Source organism: Aotus nancymaae, unplaced genomic scaffold (genome assembly GCF_030222135.1).
Source record: "Aotus nancymaae isolate 86718 unplaced genomic scaffold, 86718_ANA_hifiasm-v0.15.2.pri h1tg000009l, whole genome shotgun sequence".
NCBI lineage: Eukaryota > Metazoa > Chordata > Mammalia > Primates > Aotidae > Aotus > Aotus nancymaae.
Window position 1 is genome coordinate 10111500 of NW_026988420.1, and position 23096 is coordinate 10134595.

The 23096-nt window shown below is 42.0% G+C and overlaps 1 protein-coding gene across 4 annotated transcripts in view; it reads left to right on the plus strand.

Moving 5' to 3' along the window:
- SLC25A30 (solute carrier family 25 member 30) overlaps nucleotides 1-22639 on the plus strand; it is a 41838-nt gene extending 19199 nt beyond the window's left edge. For 3 of the 4 annotated variants that reach the window (XM_064373548.1, XM_012465182.2, XM_012465183.2), the window contains exons 2-10: nucleotides 4812-4930; nucleotides 7070-7217; nucleotides 10269-10363; nucleotides 11833-11918; nucleotides 13908-14003; nucleotides 15052-15176; nucleotides 17230-17368; nucleotides 18671-18751; nucleotides 19991-22639. In XM_064373548.1, coding sequence (XP_064229618.1) covers nucleotides 4867-4930; nucleotides 7070-7217; nucleotides 10269-10363; nucleotides 11833-11918; nucleotides 13908-14003; nucleotides 15052-15176; nucleotides 17230-17368; nucleotides 18671-18751; nucleotides 19991-20032 — 876 coding nt within the window. In that variant the 5' untranslated portion in view covers nucleotides 4812-4866 and the 3' untranslated portion in view covers nucleotides 20033-22639. The remainder of the gene's footprint in view (nucleotides 1-4811; nucleotides 4931-7069; nucleotides 7218-10268; nucleotides 10364-11832; nucleotides 11919-13907; nucleotides 14004-15051; nucleotides 15177-17229; nucleotides 17369-18670; nucleotides 18752-19990) is intronic. The other variant, XM_064373549.1, reaches the window with a different exon arrangement.
- The last annotated feature ends 457 nt before the right edge of the window (nucleotides 22640-23096 follow it).

Sequence of the window (23096 nt, forward strand, 5' to 3'; positions counted from 1 at the left end):
ACTGTGCCATTGCATTCCAGCCTGGGGCAAGAAGAGTGAAACTCCATCTCAAAAAAAACAAAAACAAAAACAAACAAAAACTAGCAAAACAGGCTGAGCACGGTGGCTTATGCCTGTAATCCCAGCACTTTGGGATGCTGAGGCGGGCAGATCACTTGAGGTCAGGAATTCGAGACCAGCCTGACCAACATGGTGAAACCCCATCTAGTAAAAATATGAAAATTAGCTGGGCATGGTGGCAGGTGCCTGTAATCTCAGCTACTTAGGAGGCTGGGGCAGGAGAATAGCTTGAACTTGGGAGGCTGGGGCAGGAGAATAGCTTGAACCTGGGAGGCAGAGGTTGCAGTGAGCCTAGATCGTGCCTCTGCACTCCAGCCTGGGTGACAGAGTGAGATGCTATTAGAAAAACAAAAAACTTAACTAGCAAAACAAATTATAAGTAGCACTAGGAAACTGGAAAGTTAATTAGTGAGCTGGAGTGAGGTCATATGCAATATAGTTAATTATTTTTTAAATTAAAGATTAAATAATCCCATTTCCCAAACATTTTTGCTGACATTTTCGTGGATATTGTGTGTGTGTGTGTGTGTGTGTCTTCACATATATATATTCATTGTAGAAAAAAATTACTACTAAATAAGATGAATAAAAAGAAGAATCAACTGTAATGACATCATTGAGAGTTAACTGCTAAAAACAGGAATTTAAGTCCTCTCAGTGTCCCATGGCATGAATTGGCTGTGATTTATTTAACTCACTGATTTTTAGTAACAGCACAGATGCTGAGGCTGGTCCCTGAAATCTTCCTTCAGTTGCTCGGGCCCTGGTATCTGAACTTTTTGGAAGCTCTGCAGCCAGGTTAAGAGCTGCTAATAAGGCATCCCGCGTTACACAAAGGTGCTTGACATATGTATGGTATCATACCCCATAAAATAAGAATCCTTACGAGGGATAGGGAGAGTGAGGAATGGGAGCAGCTGCTTCCTGGTTTCATTTTAGGGTGACAAGAATGTTTTGGAACTAGAGTGGTGGTTGCACTACATTGTGAATGTAGTATGTGCTACTAAATTTTCACTTTAAAATAGTTTGTGTTATATGAATTTCACCTCAATAAACTGCTCCCCCCAAATCATTGAACACTGTCTTTGTATACTGTTTGTTGGAAAAGTAAATTATTGTTGTTTAGATTGACTACCTTCTGAATATTATATTTTCTCTTGAGTTTTTTCTCTCAAATTAAGCACAGTTTTTCTTGTTTATAAAATATATTCTGCCAGGCACGGGGCCTATAATCCCAATGACTCTGGAGGCTGAGGTGGGAGGATCACTTTAGACTAGCATTTGAGACCAGCCTGGGCCTGTTAACATAGTAAGACCCCATCTCTATAAAATATAAATGTATTAGCCAGGTGTGGTGGCATGGACCTGTAGTTCCAGCTATTTGGGAGGCTGAGGTGGGAGCCCAGGAGTTCAAGGCTGCAGTGAACTATGATCATGCCTGTGAATAGCCACAGTGCTCTAGCCTGGATGGCAGAGGGAGATTTTATCCCTTAAGAAAAAAGAAAGAGAGTGATGCAGGTTCTCAGCAGTACCTGTTTGATTCTGCTTAGTAATATTTTCGCCTTAATTAAAATTAATAGATTATCTTAAATCATCACAACCTCCTTGTGGATTCTTTATTTTTAAAATGATCTCACTCCTTCATGATAGTGTTCACCTTCAGGTTGTAGGAGAAAGAATGCCTGGGGTCAGAATGCTTTGGGCTGGAGGCCCAGTTCTGCCCCCATCAGATGCGGCCTTAGGCAAGGCACCTGGTGAGACTGGGTTTCATACTCTGTCTGTAGGAATGGTAATATTTGTCCTCCTATCCAAAACTTTTTGAGAGGATCCACTGAAATCCCTTAGATAGATCATTTTGTTAGTTACAATAATTTAATGTGACCCTGTTATGTAGTTATTTGTATTAGTTTGTTCTCATGCTGCTAATAAAGACATACCTGAGACTGGGTAATTTATGAAGGAAAGGTTTAATGGACTCACAGTTCCACATGGCTGGGGAGACCTCACAATCATGGCAGAAGGTGATGGAGGAGCAAAGACATGTTTTACATGGCAGCAGGCAAGAGAGTGTGTGCAGGGGTCTGCCCTTTATAAAACCGTTAGTTCTTGTGAGACTTAATCACTATCAGAATACTAGCATGGGAAAACCCTGCCCCCATGATTCAATTACCTCCTGCTGGGTCCCTCCCATGACACGTGGGGATTCTGGGAGCTATAATTCAAGATGAGATTTGGGTGGGGACACAGCCAAACCATATCACTATTCTTTTGCCTTTTTTTTTTTTTTTTTTTTTTGAGATGGGGGTTTCACTCTGTTGGCCAGGCTGGTCTTGAACTCCTGGGCTCAAGCCATCCTTTCAGGGACTACAGATGCATGCCACTACACCCAGCTTTGTTTTGCTTTTTAATCTGCAATCAGATAAGTCTAAGAATGGGTTGAGGAAGTTAGTACTGGATGGTAAATGAATTATTGGATTTATTATTAATATGTTCTTACAGTCTCTAACTTACAATGTTAATTATGAGTTATGAATTTAATAAGGCTAAGAATTACTTAAGTGCAGTTATTAAATATTTTCAAGGATAATAGGGAGATGAGAGGAGTCTTTCGGGAGAGGGCTTGCTCTTTCGTACTGAAATACATAAAAACATACAGTGGTTTTCATGTTTCATTCTTAGAGAACCTTCTATTTTACTCATTCGTAACTGCTATGAATTTGGTTGATATCCATAATAGATTTATTCAAGGTGCCCTATAGGGTCCTAGTGTTGGAAACTGACATTCTGGGCAGTGGTGACTCATGGTAGCCCTCTCCTGGGAAAAGGAGACTTTGAAAATTCCCAAATACAGGCAAGGTAAAAATGTTGGGCGTATTGCTTGCCAATAATGACTGAAAAGTTAGACATTTTATTTTAAACCAACAGTGGCGATAGTTGATAGTATATATACAAAAGTGTATTAGTCATATGAGTCTCCTGTTAACGGGCATAAGGCCAGATTTACCAGCTCTAATTGCATACACCTGCAGAACATGTCATGGACGTGAGGGCCCTGAGCTGTGGCATGTGAGTATATGTCACAGTGAGCAAGGTCTTATTAAGGAAAAGGAAGATCAACATTTGTGTCTTTATTTTTATTTTATTTTATTTTATTTTTTTAAAATAAAGACGGGGTTTCACCATGTTGGTCAGGCTGGTCTTGACCTCCCGACCTCAGGTGATCCACCCACCTTGGCCTCCAAAGTGCTTGGATTACAGGCGTGAGCCACCACGCCCGGCCATGAGAACACACGGGCACAGGAGGGGAACGTCACACACTGGGGTCTGTTGGGGGGTGGGGGGCTAGGGAAGGGACAGCAGAGGGCGGGGAGGTTGGGGAGGGATAACACTGGGAGAAATACCTGATGTAGGTGACGGGGGGATGGAGACAGCAAACCACCATGGTATGTGTGTATCTATGCAACAGTCCTGCAAGATCTGCTCATGTACCCCAGTACTTAAAGTATATTTAAAAATATAATATTAAAAATATGTGTATATATATATGTGTGTGTGTGTGTATATATATATATATATATATATATACAGTTTAATCCCCACAATAGGCCTACAGCTTAGCATTTATTTAGCTTAGTGAATAAAAGTATGGCTGTACCCCTAATTGGCTGTGTTGCCTGCTGCAGTGATGATGGTGTTGACAAAGAAAAATCGAGACTTGGGTTAGCAGGAACTTCTCTAGGAAGGGTGTGGAGTGGCTCTGACCCCAAAGTCAGCATCTTTCCTCATGCCAAGCTGCCTCACAGCTGGTAACATAATAAGGCTAAGAGAAGTGAGCTGATGTTTATAGAATGTAGACTACAAGTAGCCTGTGGTGGCTGGGCGTGGTGGCTCTCACCTCCATTCCCAGCACTTTGGGAGGCTAGGGCTAGAACATTACTTGAGCCCAGAGTTTGAGAGCAGTCTATAAAAAATAAAAGAATTAGGCAGGCATGGTGGTATGTGCCCGTGGTCCTAGCTACTTGGGAGGCTGAGGTGGGAGGATCATGTGAGCCCAGGAGGTGGAGGTCGCTGTGAGCCATGTTTGTGCCACTATACTCCAGTCTTTGTTATGGAGTGAGACCCTGTCTTAAAAAAAAACACAAAAAAGAAGTAGCTTATAATTTTAAGTAATTGCCATTTTACCTTATGAAACAAGTTTGCAACATTTTTCTGCTGCAGTGCACTTGAGGGATGTGATGCCCCCCATAAGGACCCACTAAGACACTGGTGAACCAATAGCAAATACTGTTTGTTTTTGTTTTGACACAGGGTCTTACTATGTTGCCTAGGCTGGTTTTGAACTCCTGGGCTGAAACAATTCTCCTACCTTGGCCTCCCAAAATGCTGGGATTACAGGCATGAGCCATCATGCTCACTGCAAATACTTATTGTGGTGAAGTATTTAGAACAGATTTAAGATAAAATAGATTTCCCAGAAAACAGCTTCCACTGCACTCCACTGAATACATACACGCATACCAAGGTATCAGCGTAGCTGATTACTTCTTGAGGTCAGAGTCAGACCACTGATAAAGTGAGATTCAAAATTGCTGATTTGGGGTTTAGGAAATAGGGGTGCTTTGCTTTATTAAGGGGGGTTTTGGTGATAGCACTTGATAGCACTCTCCAAATAAAATCCAGGGGAAGAGTCTGGAGAAGAAACTGCCTATGTGAGAAGTTACAGCTTTATAACATCTTACTGTTGTGTCCAGGAAAAACTGCGTTGGAGGTGATGTTCCTATAAATCAAAGAAGAGACAGCGTGAGAATGTCGGCCCTCAACTGGAAGCCGTTTGTGTACGGGGGGCTGGCCTCCATCACAGCCGAGTGCGGTAAGGACCTGAGGGTGGAGGGTCACGTAGCCTGCTGTGGTTGATGATGTTTGATATGAATGTCGTTCAGGTGTAGAATGTGAGATGATAACATGTTTATCTCAGAATTCAAAATGCCTTTTAGCTGGGCGTGGTGGCTCACGCTTATAACCTCAGCACTTTAGAAGGCTGAGGCAGAGGGATCCCTTGAGTCTAGGAGTTCGAGACCGGCCTGAGCAACATAGTGAGACCTCATCTTTATTAAAAAAATAAATAAATAAAATTAACCAGGTGTGGTGGCACAGGCCTGTAGTCCCTACTACTTGGGAGGCAGAGGTGGGAGAATTTGCTTGAGCCCAGGAGGTCGAGGCTGCAGTGAGCCACGTGTACAACACTGCATTCCAGCCTGGGTAACGGTGAGACTCAGTTCTCTCCCCACAAAAAAATTTATTTTGGTAATGTTTAAGACAAAATAGTCATTTTGACTACTTTAGCAGTTTAGTGTTCAAAGTTTAGTGGAAAGAAAGTTGATCCTGTTGACCAAAACCAAGTTTTAAAAAATTTTTTGTTTTGAGACAGGGTCTTGCTCTGTTGATGAGGCTGGAGTGCAGTTGTCTGATCTTGGCTCACTGCAGCCTCCGCCTCCCATGCTCAGGCAGTCCTCCCACTGGAGTCTCCTGCGTAGGTAGGACTACAGATGTGTACTACCACACCTGACTAATTCTTGTATATTTAGTAGAGATGGAGTTTTGCCATGTTGCCCAGGCTGGTCTCAACTCCCAAGTTCAAGAGATCCACCCGCCTTGGCCTCCCAAAGTGAGGGATTACAGGTGTGAGCCACCATGCCCAGACCCAAACATAAGTTTTAGGAATCATTTTTGGATTGTCTGTCTCTGTTTTTCTTGTCCTTTCCCCAGTTTTGTCACTGTTAACCTGTTTGGCTGTAAAGAGGTTTGAGAAGTTCACGGGTGTTCCCTGAGCCAGATGAGATGGACTGTAGTTATCTAGTCACTTTCTGATGATGCACATTATCCAGTTCCCATTTGTGACTTCATTGGTTGGGTTCCACATCAGGTCCTGTTTGTTTATTCTCTGGAATCATTGATTCAACAAACACTGATTGAGCAGCCGTAGAATGCCCAGTGCTGGGTTGGACACATCATTGCTTCCAGGGCTCAGTCACTGCTGTCCAAGGACAGAATACTGCCCTTGTGGGGCTGGTGAGAATTGAAGCCAAGAGGTGAGCTGGACGAGCCGTGGTAACCACCAACTCACCAACTTAGGTTCTCTGTGCTGGTGGGCTTTCCCGTTGACACAGTGAATCAAGATTACTGTCTGAGGATGGATTTTATATATTTGGGTGGACTATCTGTTAGGTACAATAATTTACATATCTGTCTGCATTATCAGATTTATTTTATTTTATTTTGGAGATAGAGTCTTACTATGTCACCCAGTCTGGAGTGCAGTGGCGCCATCTTAGCTCACTGCAACCTCTGCCTCCTGGGTTCAGGTGATTTTCCTGCCTCAGCCTCCCAAGTAGCTGGGGTTACAGGTGCATTCCACCACACCCAGCTAATTTTTGTATTTTTAGTAGAGATGGGGTTTCACCATGTTGGCCAGGCTGGTGTTAAACTCCTGACCTGGGTGATCCACCTGCCTCAGCATCCCAAAGTGATGGGATTACAGGTATGAGCTACTGAGGCTAGCACAGATTAATTTTAGAGTATAAAACACTCTCCCAGGTGGAAAAACCCCCTTTAGAAAATGAACTTTTTTACCTCTTTGTTCACATTCAACCCAATTTTAACCTTCACTTATATACAGGATAGTAACTTATGTTTTTAAATGAATTTCCTGTTTAGGTAAATCATTCTGTGTATCTGCTTTCTACAAGGCAGCCTACCCAGATCCTGTGTAGACTAAGATGAGGTATAAATAAAAAGATAAAGGAAAATATATCTATGCATTTTTGGGGGTTTTATTAATCTTTTGATTCCTGAATTTTAAAAAATAGAAACAAGATTGCAAAGTGCCATTTCTTAATCGCTTTCTTAGTTCACATTATAGTCTAAATGTTTCCTCAGTAATATATCACTATGTATCCTTTATTTAGTGGAATTTCTTTTTATTTAGTGAATTTTTTTTTTTTATTTTAAGGTACATTTCCAATTGATTTAACCAAGACACGGCTCCAGATTCAAGGCCAGACGAATGATGCAAACTTTAAAGAAATTAGATATCGAGGAATGTTGCACGCATTAGTGAGGATAGGCAGAGAAGAAGGGCTGAAGGCACTCTACTCGGGGTGAGTAGGCCTTCGTGCATTTCTGTGTCACTGTTCACTGTTTCAGATGGGTCACCTTCAGACCAAGACTTCACAGATCAAAAGTGAAAAGTTTGAGGTGTGTTTGAACAGAGCAAATGACATGATACGTGATTTTTCACTTTTAATTTCAACTCTGAGTTTTAAGTATGTATGTTACGTAGCAAATGTTTTGGCGAAACTGTTTTATTATATTCGAGTGCGGACAGATGACAATAAAAAAAATTCTGTTTGTTTAAAAAAACATTCTGTTCAGTTTTCCACTCTTTGAAAATAGCTCTTTTTCTTAGATATTCTGAATTAGGGAGGTTTTTGCCATGATGAAAATTATGTATTGATAAGATGCAGTGAACTACTTTCCATCCTTTTAGCATTTAATGAACAGTATTCTGTAGGCACCGGACAGGAAAGTGAGTAAGACCTATATCAGAATACCTGCAGGAACAAAGCATGGACAGCCGCGGGCCATGCTCATCATCTTGATTTTATCCAGTATACCACAGTTCCCAAAGTGGTGACCCACAGCCCCGCCATGGATCCACCAATCCCAAAATGTTTTTGTTTTTTAATTGAGCGAATATTTAAAAAATGAGAAATCGCCCATAAAAACCTGGGATTCCATCTTCTCTAGAGAAATCAACATCAGGCCCACATTCGTTCACTTATGACAATAGTAGCTGGGGTTAAGGATACTGTCTCTGGTTTACTAAACCTCTGTCACTCACATAGTGTATGTGTGTGCAGTTCGACCCAGCCTGCATCATTCACTCATGGCATCTGCTTTGTTGGTGCCTGTCAGCATTTGTTTGCTATGTCTGTGGCAGACAGAAGCCACTGAAAGAGTTTAAGTAGGAGGATGGACCTGGTCAGCTTACATTGTAAACATCGTCTGCCTGCCTTGGAGAGAAAGAATTAAGAGACAGGGAGCACTAGAAGCAGGGCTGTCATGTAGGAAGCCTGGATGAGGATCTGAATTGGTTTTGGGGGATGGGTAGAGAGAAGACAGGCTAGAAAACTATCTAGGGTATAGGATTGATAGCACCGTGTGACCTAATGTATAAGGTTCCCATACATGAAGCGGGCAGTAGGGAAGGAGGAGCCAAGGCTAATGTCTCAATTGCTGGTTTTTGCCAGTGTGTAGCTGGAGATTCCATGCCCTGGTCTAGGAAACAGAAGAGGAGGGAAGATTGTTTGGAGAAGAAGAGAAGTAGTTGTGTGAGACCCTATCTGAAGGTATACACAGGACATCTAAACTGAGAATCTAGGCATATTAGAAATGTGTTTTTGGATCTGTGTTGGAAGCATGGATTTGGAGTCATCAGTCTTTATTATTTATTTATTTATTTATTTTGATACAGGGTCTTGCTTTGTCACCCAGGCTGGAGTGTAGTGGCATGAAATGGCTTACAGCAGCCTCTCCCTCCCAGGCTCAAGCGATCCTCTCACTGTAGCCCCCTTCATAGCTGGAACTGTAGGCACAAGCCACCACACCTAGCTATATATATAATATATATTTTCATAATATTACATATTATATATATTTTAATATTATACACACACACACACATATATATTTTATTTATTTATTTATTTATTTATTTATTTTTGAGATAGTCTCCCTTTGTTACCAGGCTGGTGCAGTGGCGCGATCTCTACTCACTGCAACCTCTGCCTCCCAGATTCAAGCGATTCTCCTGCCTCAGCCTCCTGAGTAGCTGGGATTACAGGCGCCACATCTGGCCAATTTTTTATATTTTTAGTAGAGATGGGGTTTTACCATGTTGGCTAGGCTGGTCTTGAACTCCTGACCTCAAGTGATCTGCCTGCCTCGGCCTCCCAAAGTGCTGGGATTATAGGCGTGAGCTACTGTGCCTGGTGCTACTTTTATATTTTTTACAGAGTTAGGGTTTTGCCATGTTGCCCAGCTGGTCTCAAACTCTTGAGCTGAAGTGATCTGCCTGCCCTGGCTTCCCAGAGTGCTGGGATTATAGGCTTGAGCCACCGTGCCCAGCCAGTCTCTAGATCATACTTGAAGCCTTGGGAGTAGATGAGCTCACACAGGGAACATGTACAGTAAGGAGGGACGAAGCACGGGATAGAATTCTGGACAACCCCAGCAGGCACAGGTAGGATGCTGTGAAGGAAAAAGAAGTAGGAGAGGGTAATGCTACCGCAGAACAGGGAGGAGACAGCTACAAGTAGGACAGAGGGTAAACTGGCACACACTGCAAAGAGCTTATACAAGACCCTACTTGAAAAGCCTCATTTAACTTAGCAACAAAGATGTTAGGTGGTCACTTTGATGAGGGGAGTTTGAGGGTGAGGGCAGGAGAAACTTGTGATTGCATTTCGAGAAGGAAGCGGGGAAAAGCAGAAAGAGAGCTGGGGAGTGTCAATGCCACAGCGTGGTTGTGGTTTGGAGAGGATAATGGGCAGGTATATCGGATGGAGGAAAGAAGTCTTGCTTGTCCTGATTCTGTCTTGAACTTGTTCACTTACATTTTCATTGAGAATAAATATGAGAGGCCAGGCTTTCACTTAGTGAGCTAATAATTTTCACAGATTTATCTGGACCCACCTGTGTTTTTGTTGGATTTTGAATTTTGAGAAATCGTTTTTGAGGCCGGGCACAGTGGCTCACGCTTGTAATTCCACCACTTTGAGAGGCCAAGGCTGGCAGATCACCTGAGGTCAGAAGTTCGAGACCAGCCTAGCCAACATGATGAAACCCTGTCTCTACTAAAAATACAAAAATTAGCTGGGTGTGGTGGCGGGTGCCTGTAATCCCAGCTACTTGGGAGGCTGAGGCAAAAGAATCACTTGAACCCGGGAGGCGGAGGTTGCAGTGAGATGAGAGTTCGCCACTGCACCCTAGCCTGGGTGACAGAACGAAACTCCACCTCAAAATAAAAAAAAAAGAAATCATTTTAGAGAACATAGTTTGATTATGGATGGCACTCTGCATGTGGGTTGCCTAGCCAATGTTAACTGATTTTTAGATTGCTTTTGTCCCTTTGTACGTTGGTTTAACAGGATTGCCCCTGCGATGTTACGCCAGGCGTCCTATGGCACCATCAAGATAGGCACTTACCAGAGCTTGAAGCGACTGTTCGTTGAACGCCCAGAAGGTGAGTGGAGAATCTGTTTTCCACTGTGGACAGGAGGTGGGTTGTTTGTCTTTTCATTCAAGTGGTTCTGGAGCAGATTTTCTTCAGCTTATTTGTGACTTTCCTACTGCTGCAGAGAACTATGGGTGTAAAGTCTTAGTTAATTGTGTTGAAAGCAAGTTGGTTATCAGCTGAATTGGGGGGAGAAACAATGAAAAAGATCATCTCTGCAAACATTTTAATTAGTTGTCCTCATCTCCAGAATGCCTAGACCAGGGGATGTGTTGTTACCTTTCTATCTAACTTAAAATTTTCTAAAATCATACAAATTGTCATCTATTTTTCAAGAAAACAGTGAAGACATTTCTTAGTATTAACAACACTGAATGCTAATACTCTGTGGCTGGTTGGTTCTGTGGCTTTGTTTTAATCCATAGAACTGTCTGTCTACATCTCTTTTCACAATGGGATGAGTACCAGACACTGTTATATGAGACTGGCGAACAAGATGCTTTGGGAATACTTCAGGATATTTCAAACTAGATACATATGATGTGCTTTAAAAACTTGCTGTGCCAAATAAGTCTTCATGTTATCTTTTAGGAATTATTGTCCTAACAGACATTGCTCATCTTAATTATGATGGTCTGAATTTATACATAAATGTGAATTGGGGCCAGGTGCGGTGGCTTCTGCCTGTAATCCCAGTGCTTTGGGAGGCTGAGGCAGCCGGTCACTTGAGCCCAGGGGCTCCAGACTAGCCTGGGCAACATGGTAAACACCATCTCTACAAAAAATGAAAAGTATTAGCCACGCATGAAGGTGCACGCCTTTAGTTCCAGCTACTTGGGAGGCTGAGATGGGAGGATCACCTGAGTCCAGGAGGTCGAGGCTGCAGTGAGCTGTGATTGTGCCACTGCACTCCACCCTAGATAACAGAGTGAGACCCTATCTCAAAAGAAAAAAAATGAAATCACATTTACATATCAAGAAATTTTTCAAAGCAAAATTCGTTTGTTAGTGAAATTTCTAGTCCTTTTAAAATTACTTGATTTATGAAGCATACTTTTTTTTTTTTGAGACTGCTTGTTGCTCTGTTGCCCAGGCTGGAGTGCAGTGGTGTGGTCTCGGCTCACTGCAGCCTCTGCCTCTTGGGTTAAAGTGTTTCTCCAGCCTCAGCCTCGGAGTAGATGGGATTACAGGTGCACACCACCACACCCAGGTAATTTTTGCATTTTAGTGGAGACAGGGTTTTGCCATGTTGGCCAGGCTGGTCTTAAACTCCTGACTTCAAGCGATCTACTGGCCTTGGCCTCTGCCTGCCATAGTGCTGGGATTACAGATGTGAGCTACCATGCCTGGCCTGAGGCATAAAGTTTTTAATCTTAAGGCAAACATGTAATGTGTAAATAAGTTAGACCTGTAGTTGAGTTTCTCACAGGTAGAACTCTGTAAATAAGTAGAGTCAAATAATGTGTCATTGTTTACAGATGAAACTTTACCGATAAATGTGATATGTGGAATTCTCTCTGGAGTCATATCTTCAACCATTGCTAATCCAACCGATGTTTTGAAAGTAAGCTGTGCTATCTATATCTTATAAGCACATTCCACATTTTCTTAATGAGAACAACATTCAGGTAATGGAATCTGTGAATGTAACATCTGTGTATGTGTGAATATGTTTATAATTTAAGTGCTGCGAAGACTCTTAACTTTTAAATGTCCACGAGGTGAGTTTCCCACTGATACAGATGAGCTCAAAAGTAGAGTATCTCATCTGTATCTCATTTTGGAGACAAAGATTTTGGTGATTGAGCAGAAAAAAAATATTTAGGCTTGGATTGCATTTCATTTTTGTTTTCATTGAAAATCTTCCTTGTTTTATTGGTTCATTAAATATAGATGGGCTGTAAATTTTGCACAAATCTAGGCTGCTCATTAATGATTGTTTTTTAATGCATCTTCTTTGTTAAATTTTATTTCAGGAAATGAAAAAATTACTATAATTAGATTACATAACATGTTAGGTGACCTTATTGAAAATACTAGGGATATAGCCTCCTTACTTCCTTTTTGGAATAAAACAAGGAAGCAACTAATTAAATAAACTAAAAATTTGGCATGACTTACTTCTTGAACCCTCTCAGAGTATTCCTTTCCTACCTTCCCTCTTTGCATTTTCTGCCCCACTGTTTAACTAGTATTCTATGCTTCTGTCTTGTACCAGTTGGTATATGCCATGGTTAGAATCCAAAAATGAGTAAGACAAGGACCCTGCCCTCAGAGAGCCTTAAATCTAATAGGGGATTCTGACAAGCACTACAACCATCTGTAGTCTGCTGGGTACACTACAGTTACACATGCACAGTAGTGAAGGGACCGCATGGGTAAGGAAGAAAATACAAGGCACCTTTGCCATAAGTTTACCAATGTTGGGGTAAGAGAGCTAGAGAAAAATATTCACACTCTTACTGATTTCTTTCTTTTTTTTTTTTTTTTGAGACGGAGTTTCGCTCTTGTTACCCAGGCTGGAGTGCAGTGGTGCGATCTCAGCTCACCGCAACCTCCGCCTCCTGGGTTCAGGCAATTCTCCTGCCTCAGCCTCCTGAGTAGCTGGGATTACAGGCACGCGCCACCATGCCCAGCTAATTTTTTGTATTTTTAGTAGAGACGGGGTTTCACCATGTTGACCAGGATGGTCTCGATCTCTTGACCTCGTGATTCACCCGCCTCGGCCTCCCAAAGTGCTGAGATTACAGGCGTGAGCCACCGCGCCCGGCTCTTACTGATTTCTTAATCATGTCTTAGGTCTTATGGGAAGGCACTTCCTGTACCTTGGTTTATTTTCCCATGTTAATGTGGTAATAACAGTTCCTTTAGAAGTTGGTGGTAATGTATTTGCTCCCTAAACAAAAATAAGCTTTACATTTTTTAGTAAAAAATCTTTTTTCATTCTTAAAAATGCAAAGAGCTACATCAAACATTATGTTTATGTTGGAATCTTGGTCATGTGGATTCCACTAAAGTGTAACAGAGTGTAAGAGGCATCGTGTGGCTGTCACGTGGCCAGCTGGCCTGCATACTTTCTGGTTCAGCTGGTTGGAGACGGTAGTGGCTTGGAGCAGCTAATTTAAGAACTGTGCTTGCCTTGCCTATGCTTAGTGCTGCCAAGTACACTGGATAACTCATTAATTATATTAAACCTTTGGAATTTAATATTATTTTTTCTCTCACCTACATAGTAACCTGTAGGGAAATACAGTTTCCTATCCTTCTAGAAAGACTTTTTTCACAAAATCAATTTCTTTTTTGACACTTAATGAACTGCTGTGTGTAGGACTCTGGACTCTCCTAGATACTTTCTTGGAGATTTCAGAGTTCCTAAGAATAAATTTTTATATGTTTTAGTCATTTTAAAGTAGCATCATAGCAGTATTTATATGACAGTTTTTTCCCTGCTAATGGTTATTAAGCAACAGACTGACTGACTGTCAGGTATACATTGGTTGGGGTAGGATTGTGGTAGTTTCCTTCTGATGTTGGTCTTTAAAATAATCTCTAGATTCGGATGCAAGCGCAAAGCAGCACCTTTCAAGGAGGAATGATAGGCAACTTCATGAACATTTACCAGCAAGAGGGGACAAGAGGACTGTGGAAGGTAAGCTTGAAGGATGCGTCCAACTGACTTCTTTAGTTATTTTTCGTTTTTTGAATTTATTTGTTCTATTTCTGTCAATTTTAATCCAAGTGTCATAATGGAGTAAGGGAAGGAGAGTGGCATCTTCTCCCCATGAAAATGTATTCCTTTATTTCCTATCTATAAAATGGGACTATAAGAAACATGTCATTTTTTTTTTTTTTTTTTTTTGTGACGGAGTCTCACTGTGTCACCCAGGCTGGAGTACAGTGACGCAATCTCGGCTCACTGCAACCTCTGCCTCCTGGATTCAAGTGATTCTCCTGCCTCAGCCTCCTGAGTAGCTGGGATTACAGGTACATGCCACCGTGCCTGGCTAATTTTTATATTTTTAGTAGAGACAAGATTTCACCATTTTGGTCAGGTTGGTCTCAGACTCCTGACCTCAGATGATCTGCCTGCCTCAGCCTCCCAAAGTGCTGGGATTACAGGCGTGAGCTACTGCGCCCAGCCTATGTCATGATTTTTAAAGTTTGTCTTGAATAATTTATGTATAAGATGTCGTGTGAAGGGTAAGCACTTTTTTTTTGGTTTGGTTGTTTGCTTTTTTTTTTTTTTTTAATATTGAGAAGGATTTTAGGTTACAGTTCCATTGGGTGTTTAGATCCATACAATTTCATGACTCGTTAGTGAAATCGTAGCATGCACGTGGTGCAGAGTGTTAATTTCCTAGTATTCGAATGACTTGTCAGTTCATAGAATAGCCCCTAAAGATCATCCACCGTGATCTCTCAGTTCATACAAGGAAACTGGAGGCTCTGAGAGGTGACTTGTCCTGACCAACGTCTGGCCCAAGGCCATATACTTAATGCCAGCAACAGAATTAGACTTCAGAGTTTTTGAGTTCTTGACCTGTGATCTTTTCCTCTCTGTCACTCTACATTTCTGCCTCCCCAGAGGAAAACATAAAAATTGATCATAGTTCATGGAGTAGAACCTTTGCACGTTTGCAAGGCTTGTTCTACAGAGGCATATCCGAATCATTTTTATTGTTAATATTTTTACCCAGGGTGTGTCCCTTACTGCGCAGAGGGCTGCTATTGTTGTTGGTGTGGAGCTGCCAGTCTATGACATCACTAAGAAGCATCTTATTCTCTCGGGCCTGATGGGAGACACCGTGTATACCCACTTCCTGTATGTTTATGGGTTTTTAAAAAATTAATCTTTTAGGTATGCATGAATTTAGGGTGGAAACTTGGCACACATTTATAGAAATTCTAAAAGTTTATTATAAAAGTATTATATTCTCATATGCACATGTATGTTCATTGCGGCACTGTTTACAATAGCAAAGACCTGGAACCAACCCAAATGCCCATCAATGATAGACTGGACAGGGAAAATGTGGCACATATACTTCATGGAATACTGTGCAGCCATAAAAAACGATGAGTTTGTATCCTTTGTAGGGACATGGATGAATCTGGAAACTATCATTCTCAGCAAACTGACACAAGAACAAAAAACCAGGAGGATCACTTGAACCTAGACCAGCTTGGGCAACAAAATGAGGATCCATTTCTACAAAAAATTTAAAAATTAGCTGGGCATGGTGATGCATGCCTGTGGTCCCAGCAACCTGGGAGACTGAGGCAGGAGGATCACTTGACCCCAGGAAGTTGAGGCTACCGTGAGCCTTGATTGGGCCACTGAACTCTAGCCTGGGCAACAGAGAAAGACCCTGTCTCTAAAATAAAATACAATACAACAACATATTTCAGATATCTTTGAGTGCTTACAGACTTCATGTCAGTGCTTATAGACTTTATTTATTTATTCATTTGAGATGGGGTCTCACTTTGTTACCCAGGCTGGAGTGCAGTGGTGCGATCTTGGCTCACTGCAACCTCTACCTCCTGGGCTCAAGTGATCCTCCTCCCTCAGCCTTCCAAATAGCTGGGACTGCAGGCACATGCCACCACCCCTGGCTAATTTTTGTATTTTTTATAGAGCTGAGGTTTCGCCATGTTGCCCAGGCTGGTCTTGAACTCCTAGATTTAAGTGATCCACCCGCCTCAGCCACCCAAAGTGCTGGGATTACAGGTGTCAGCCATTGCAGGCCTGGCCTTCATTTATTTTCAATAGCTGCAGATTATCACGTTGTATGGATGTATATGGATGTGATACATCCATATGATATATACTGCTGACATCTAGTGAGGAGAGGCCAGGGATATAGCTGGTGCTGAGGCTGAGAAAACTTGTTCTGAGTTAATTGATGTAAAGTATGGTCTGTAGTAGTCTTGTGGGCTGAAAATATAGCAGAACCTAAGACCTTTGTGGGGCATGATAGTAAGGAGATCTTTTTCTTTGACCCCTAGGAAACGATATGATTATGATATGGCTAGACTTACTCTGATGCCCACTTAGAGGTAAATAGATGGAAAAGATCATCCTTGGAGGATTTCTTCTATGTTTTATGATCTTTTGACGTTCAAGAATCTCAGGTATTCTTAGCTGTGGCTGTGATTGATCAATTAGTATAATTCGTGCTAATATTTAAGCAGTTTATCAAGCTGTCTAGACATGGCCCTTCTTGACATGTGTCATGTTGTTACATTTTACTTTAACATAGTTTTGGGGCTGGGTATGGTGGCCCATGCCTGTTATCCCAGCACTTTGGGAGGCTGAGCTGGGCAGATCAGTTGAGGTCAGGTGGTCGAGATCAGCCTGGCCAACATGGTGAAACCCCATCTCTACTAAATATACAAAAAACAATTAGCCGGACGTGGTGGAGTGTGCCTGCAATCCCAGCTACTTGGGAGGCTGAGACAGGAGAATTGCTTGAAACTGCGAGGTAGAGGTTGCAGTGAGCCGAGATAACACCATTGCATTCCAGCCTGGGCAACAGAGCAAGACTTCGTCTCAAAAAAAAAAAAAAAAAAAAAAATGCTGGGCCTGGTGGCTCGTGCCTGTAATCCCAGCTACTTGGGAGGCTGAGGTAGGAGAATTGCTTGAACTGGGACCCTGGAGGCAGAGGTTGCAGTGAGCTGAGATTGCGTCACTGTACTCCAGCCTGGGCTACAGAGCGAGACTCCATCTCAAAAAAAAAAAAAAAAGAAAAAAAACCCCACACAAACAAGAAAACCCCACAGTTTTGGGGTAGAAGCTGTTTCCTGCCTTTAATGGTGGTTGTAGCTCAGTGGTGGTTAACTTTTTGTTTTTTTTTCTGATGATGTCCTCAAAGCTCAAGCTTCACCTGTGGTCTGGCAGGGGCCCTGGCCTCAAACCCAGTTGATGTTGTGAGGACACGTATGATGAATCAGAGAGTCCTTCGAGATGGCAGATGTTCTGGCTACACAGGAACCCTGGATTGCTTGTTACAGGTAAGAGCCAGTGTCTGTCTATGCAGGGTTGTGAATTATCTATTTTTTTGATCTAAAAAGTAACTAAATTGTGAGAGCTACTAAAACTCAGATGAATAATGCTTTAAAGCCCTGACATGTACATATGGGATACCGTTTTTGCCACACTGTGGTTAACTTGTATAAATACAATGTTGTTTTCTTTATGCCTCTACTCTGCTGTGAAAGGTGAGAAGATAGTAATATTTACTGTGATTATAGAGGAACTGGATCTCCATCCAAAATATACCTTCCTCCTGTTGAGTCAAACTGGTATGAATATCCCTCATTCAGGTATCTCTCTTAAAGGAACACATCAATCTTACTTTAATTCTCAGTTTAATTAATTGGGCCTACTGTTTATGAGTAGGTGAGGGTTTTCAACTGTCTTCTCCACTAGATTGCCAGTAGTCACAGATTAGGGGCCATTTTTTTTTTAAGGTGATAGGTATTTTATTTATTTTCAAGTTTTAATGTATTTTAGATTCAGGTAGTTGCAGAGGGTACGTGAGCACATGTGTAGTGGTGGAGACTGGGCCTCTAATGTACCTATTACCCAAATAGTGATCATTACACCTGATAGATAAATTTTCAACTCTAGCCTCTCCCATTTAGGAGTCCCCAGTGTCTGTTATTTCCATCTTTATGTCTGTGTGCACTCATTGTTTAGTTCCAACTTAAAAGCGAGAACATGTGGGTTTCGATTTTCTGTTTCTGCATTAGTTTGCTCAGGATAATGGCCTCCATCTCCATCCATGTTGCTGCAAAGAACATGATTTCTTTCTTATGGCTACAGGGGCCACTTTTGTGGTTCCTGTTTTCTGGCATGACTCTAGCACATTTTACCCTTCAGGTGTTGCCTTAATGATGCACAGACACTTAACGTATTCATCCACTGAACAACTTAGGAAATAGTGGTGCTCTGAATGATATCTGTACTTCTATTGCTTCTTTATTTCTCACCTGTTCAGGAGCCCACATGGCATGGAAGCAAAATACCCTAATTGGAATTAAATCTGATTTCTTTCTCATTCAACACTGTTTACCTGCTTTGTGTGGAGTTCATTCAGTCTTTTGTGCGGGGTTGTTGGGCATGGAGCCTTAGTCTTCTGCCCACATGGAAGCCTCTGAGGAACAAAGAGAGACAAAGAGAGAAAGATTTCTTAGGTGGGCCTTATAAACAGGATTTTTATTTTTAAGAAAATAAATCAGTCTGACTGCTAATTAGTAATGCATTTGGCATAATTAAGAAGTTGGAAGTTAACTTTTTTTTTCTTTTAACAGACATGGAAGAATGAAGGGTTTTTTGCTCTCTATAAAGGCTTTTGGCCAAATTGGTTGAGACTTGGTCCTTGGAATATCATTGTATCCTCTCTGTGGGACGGGTTGTTCCCTCCCACTGGTGTTGGTCCAAACTTCTGCCCAGGTCTGGTGATAACTTAAGGCACCAGGCGGGAGCCGACGCTCAGATTTGCATCGATAACCCACGGACCCCTCAGTCTGGTGGGGCTCTCGTGGACCGTGGGTTGCAGGAGGGATGAGATAAGCACAGGATCGGAATCAGAGCACCGAGGGGGTGAAGTCCCCGACCCTCCGAGCCGACTGCACGTTCCAGGTGGGGACGTGCCCCACCCTGTCTCGGTTCGCCCTCCCTGGGTGGCTCTTGCCCTGCTTCGGCTCCTTCCCTGGGCTATTTTCAGAGTCCTACCAGTCCCACTGAAATGAACCGGCACCTCACTTGGAATCGTGAAGTCCTCTAGTCCTCTGCATCTCGTTCACTGGGAGCTGCATTCCGGTGTTGCCTCCTCTCGGCCATCTTGGTGCACCTCCAACTTACTTGTTTTTGAGACTGAGTCTTTGTTGCCCAGGCTGGAGTGCAGTGGTGTGATCTCAGGTCACTGCCACCTCCACCTCCTGGGTTCTAGCAATTCTCCTGCCTCAACCTCCCAAGTGGCTGGGATTACAGGCATGTGCGACCATGCCTGGCTAATTTTTGTATTTTTAGTAGAGACGGCATTTCACCATGTTGGCCAGGCTGGTTTTGAACTCCTGACCTCAAGTGATCCGCCTCTTGGCCTCTCAAAATGCTGGGATTACTGGCGTGAGCCACTATGTCCATGAGGCAGTTGATTAGGCATGGAAGGGCAGAATGATGAAGCAGGAATGCTGGCTTTCACCGTCTTCTAGTTGCTCTTTATCGGCTCCTGTCTCCCAAGGAGGCTACGTAGTGGAAGCCTTTGAGGAGAGCTTCCCAGGGCTTGCTCACTGTGCCCCCACCCCCCAGAAGCGTACTGTGCTGGAAAGTCTTCTCCACCACAGCAAAGCCACAAAAGCTGATCAGTGTGGATGCCATCTCAGAAGAGGCTGATGCCAGGGCATTTACATATCTCAGCTGTGATCTTTCTGTTCCAAGCTGACCTTGGAAGGCTTATGGACAGATAGTTTTGAGGTGGTTAAGGATGGAACCCCTTTTATGTAATCGTGTCCATAGCGTGGGTCTGCCTGTACCTATTTGTTAGTAAGTGTGCCATTTGTAAATCTGTTGTTATGCACTGGAGTTGTGAAGATGGCATTTTCTGTGTCAACCTTAACCCATAACTACAGTTCTTTGTGACATATGAGCAGTTGAAGAAATTGGATTCATGACAATTCAAGGCTGCACGAGACACCTTTCTGAAAATGCTAACTTCTGAAACAGCAAAGCTTCCTGCTTTTCACTCTGCTTCTCACTGCTTGGCTCATCACAGATTCTGGGATGTGAGCAACAGATGAAGACTGAGATGGTTGAGATTGCTGTGAAGGCATTGGATGCTCTTCATCAAACGTTTAGTGGCATAAACTAACATCTAAACACTAGTCTTTACCACTGAAGCGCCCTTCAACATCACCTATAATATATGAAATGCATGTTTCTTGCTAAAGAAAACTTGCAAGAAAATCGGGAGCTGTGTATTATTTTATTCAGGGAGGGTAGCTCCTGATGCATCTCAGCTCATAACTGAGAACATCAGACTGCTCTAGAGAAGCTCATTGGAACCATGGGATGGAGGCTCCAAGAAGGTATTATGATTTCTGAATTTCTGGGAGCTTTTGCTTCTTGTCAACTGAAGAAATTTCATGTATGGAGACCTGGACTGTTCAACCCCAGGTATAAACAGCGCAGGAAATGGAGCCTAGGAATATCTCACTACTCAATTTCCTTTTTTTGGCAGGATCTTCCACTTATAATAAGTGATTTTAAGCCTTTGAAGACTTGACATTTGTGAGAAATTGTTACAAAGTAATAATCTCTAGATTTGTGGTGGTATGTGTTGGCTTTGAAGGTTGCAGGGTCTGTATTGGTGGGAGGTGTTTTCAAGCAGCTTGGGTTCTGTCTTAGGTCATGTTAGTAATTCGCTTTGATTTTTAGCAAAGTGTATGTATTTTCCAATGTGTAAAAGGGGGATAATACATCTATTGATGTAGAGGGTCAAATGAAGAACAAATAGTAGCTGCTGCTACTTGACTTCAAAGGTAAGTGTGTTTATGTCATGCTGTAGAACAGCTATAAACAGTCTATGTAGAAGGGGTCACGCTGTCATGGGCTTCTCATGGTAATTGTGAGTGAAGCCCTTTGTTAAGCCTTGTTAAAGAACACTGCGTAAGTTCAGGCTTTAATACATTTTCCTTAGCAAAATGTTGGTAGTGAATCAGAGTTGATTTTTCCAGCTTTCCAATTTTTACCTTAGTTTGTGTTAGACCTGTCTTGGACTTCCTAGTTAGTTTGGATGGAAAATACCTGCTTGAAATTTTTAAAATGATTCTTTAGTGCATCTAACTTTAGCTAGTTTCTGATAGGTGGTAGTCATATTTTCCCTTTTTCTTTCCTTCTATAGACACAATAAATCATTCTCCCTCTTTTTTTTCTTTTCTGTTTTCTTCTTCTTTTCTTTAACCTGCTTCAGAGAAAGCCCTATTCTTTTCTTCATCTTATTCTTTTCAAAATAAAAGGTGACTGTGAGAGGCCAAAGTACTTCTACTTCTGGGAGGCAGCCGCAGGACAGGGAACATATTTACATATTTACTCGGTTCCTGCTTTGAGAACATTACGAAAATGCTAGCTGCCACTCCAGGGCATTCTCCTTCCACAGCAGTGCAGGCAAATTCCCAGTTTGGCTAGTCGCTTCGTTGAGACAGAATAGAAGGAATGCAGGGTTTTTTGGGAGATCAGATAATTTTTCCTCCCAGGCATTTTCCCCTTGCCTGCCTTATGGATGAATGGTCCCTTTGAATATTATTTCCAAAAGTGAGAGCTAAGACAGAGTCATCTAAAAGAGAGGATAAAAGAAGGGTGGTAGGGTGACCTGTTAATTGCGTAGACTCAGCTGACTAAGTCCAGCTCTCCCTGGGCAACCCTAGAGGGCAGCAGAGGACCCCAGAGCTCATTCAGGCCTTCTTCCTGGTTCTAAACTACACCTTAGAGATTTTTTTCTTCTTTCCAAAACATTCCGTTGATTTGATAAAGACTTTCTATAGAGAGGCTTTCACTTTTAAGTTATTTGAGTTTAAAGGATTGCTTTTCTTGAACCACTTTTTTTTAATGTAGAAAAATTTTATTTTTTCAAATGTGCACACAATTTTTAAAATAGTAGAAGCAGTCATTTTGAAGACCATGTAAAGAGTGAATGTCAGACAGTATTCATTGTTACCGATTTATTCAAATTACATACATGTTCATACCAAGATGGAAAGAAATTCAAACCTCATGGTAAAACTTAAGCACGATTTAGGATAAAAGCATAGTATTTCTTCAGTGTAGATTTATTAAGTGCCTTATTGAACAGGATCTTAATCTGCTTTTTCTGTTTTTGAAAGAGTTAATGCAATTGTTGAAGGTTCTAACCAAGAAACAACTTAAGGAATTGGGACACTTGGTCCCCTTGTTTTCAGAGGTCTGGCCATAAGTCCCTTCCCACCTTGGGGTATTCTTAAATATGCCAAAAGGAGTTCTAGTTTTTATAACCAATGGGCTTTTTTTGTTTGCTTATGGATTTGTGTAATGATTGATGCTTAATGTTGTAGATTCGTAATATAAAAAATGGCTCCTGTCCTTTATATTTATTCATATGCTAGAAGTAGTATGCGTTATATAAAGAGTGTGACTTTTCATAAGCCTTTATATTTCAAGCTCTTTATTTAAACATTGTTAAAATTATATGGCATAAGGCTTGTTTCATTTATTTAATAAACTGGAGTAATATATAATAATTAAAATGATTTCTGGTTATTTCAGATACATAGAAACATTCAAACAAAGGCAAACTTCATAGAGTCTAGAAGGCTGGAGTAGAAAGAGTGTTTGTAAAAGCAGCTGCAGACGTTTCTCTCTGCATGGAGAAGTTGTTGGGATCATCTTACTCATTGCCTGGCACCTGTGTGACCTCCCACATTGTATAAAATACCTGGCAGGTCAGTTGAGGCCAGTGAACTTGATTTGAGGGCTGGCTTGGCATTTGAAATACCAGTGGGATGACATCAGTGTCGTGAACTGTCAGGCTTCCTCAGCCCTTCTTACCATGTTGGGTGTTGCTAGAGGCAGATGCAGGGATCCTTGGTCAACTGTGGACCAGGCAGGGACACCTGGTTGGCAGAAAACAACCAGCAAACTCAATGTGAAGTAGATTCATTAATCTTTTTACTTGAAAGTATTCTGTAGGTGCCCATTGTAGCA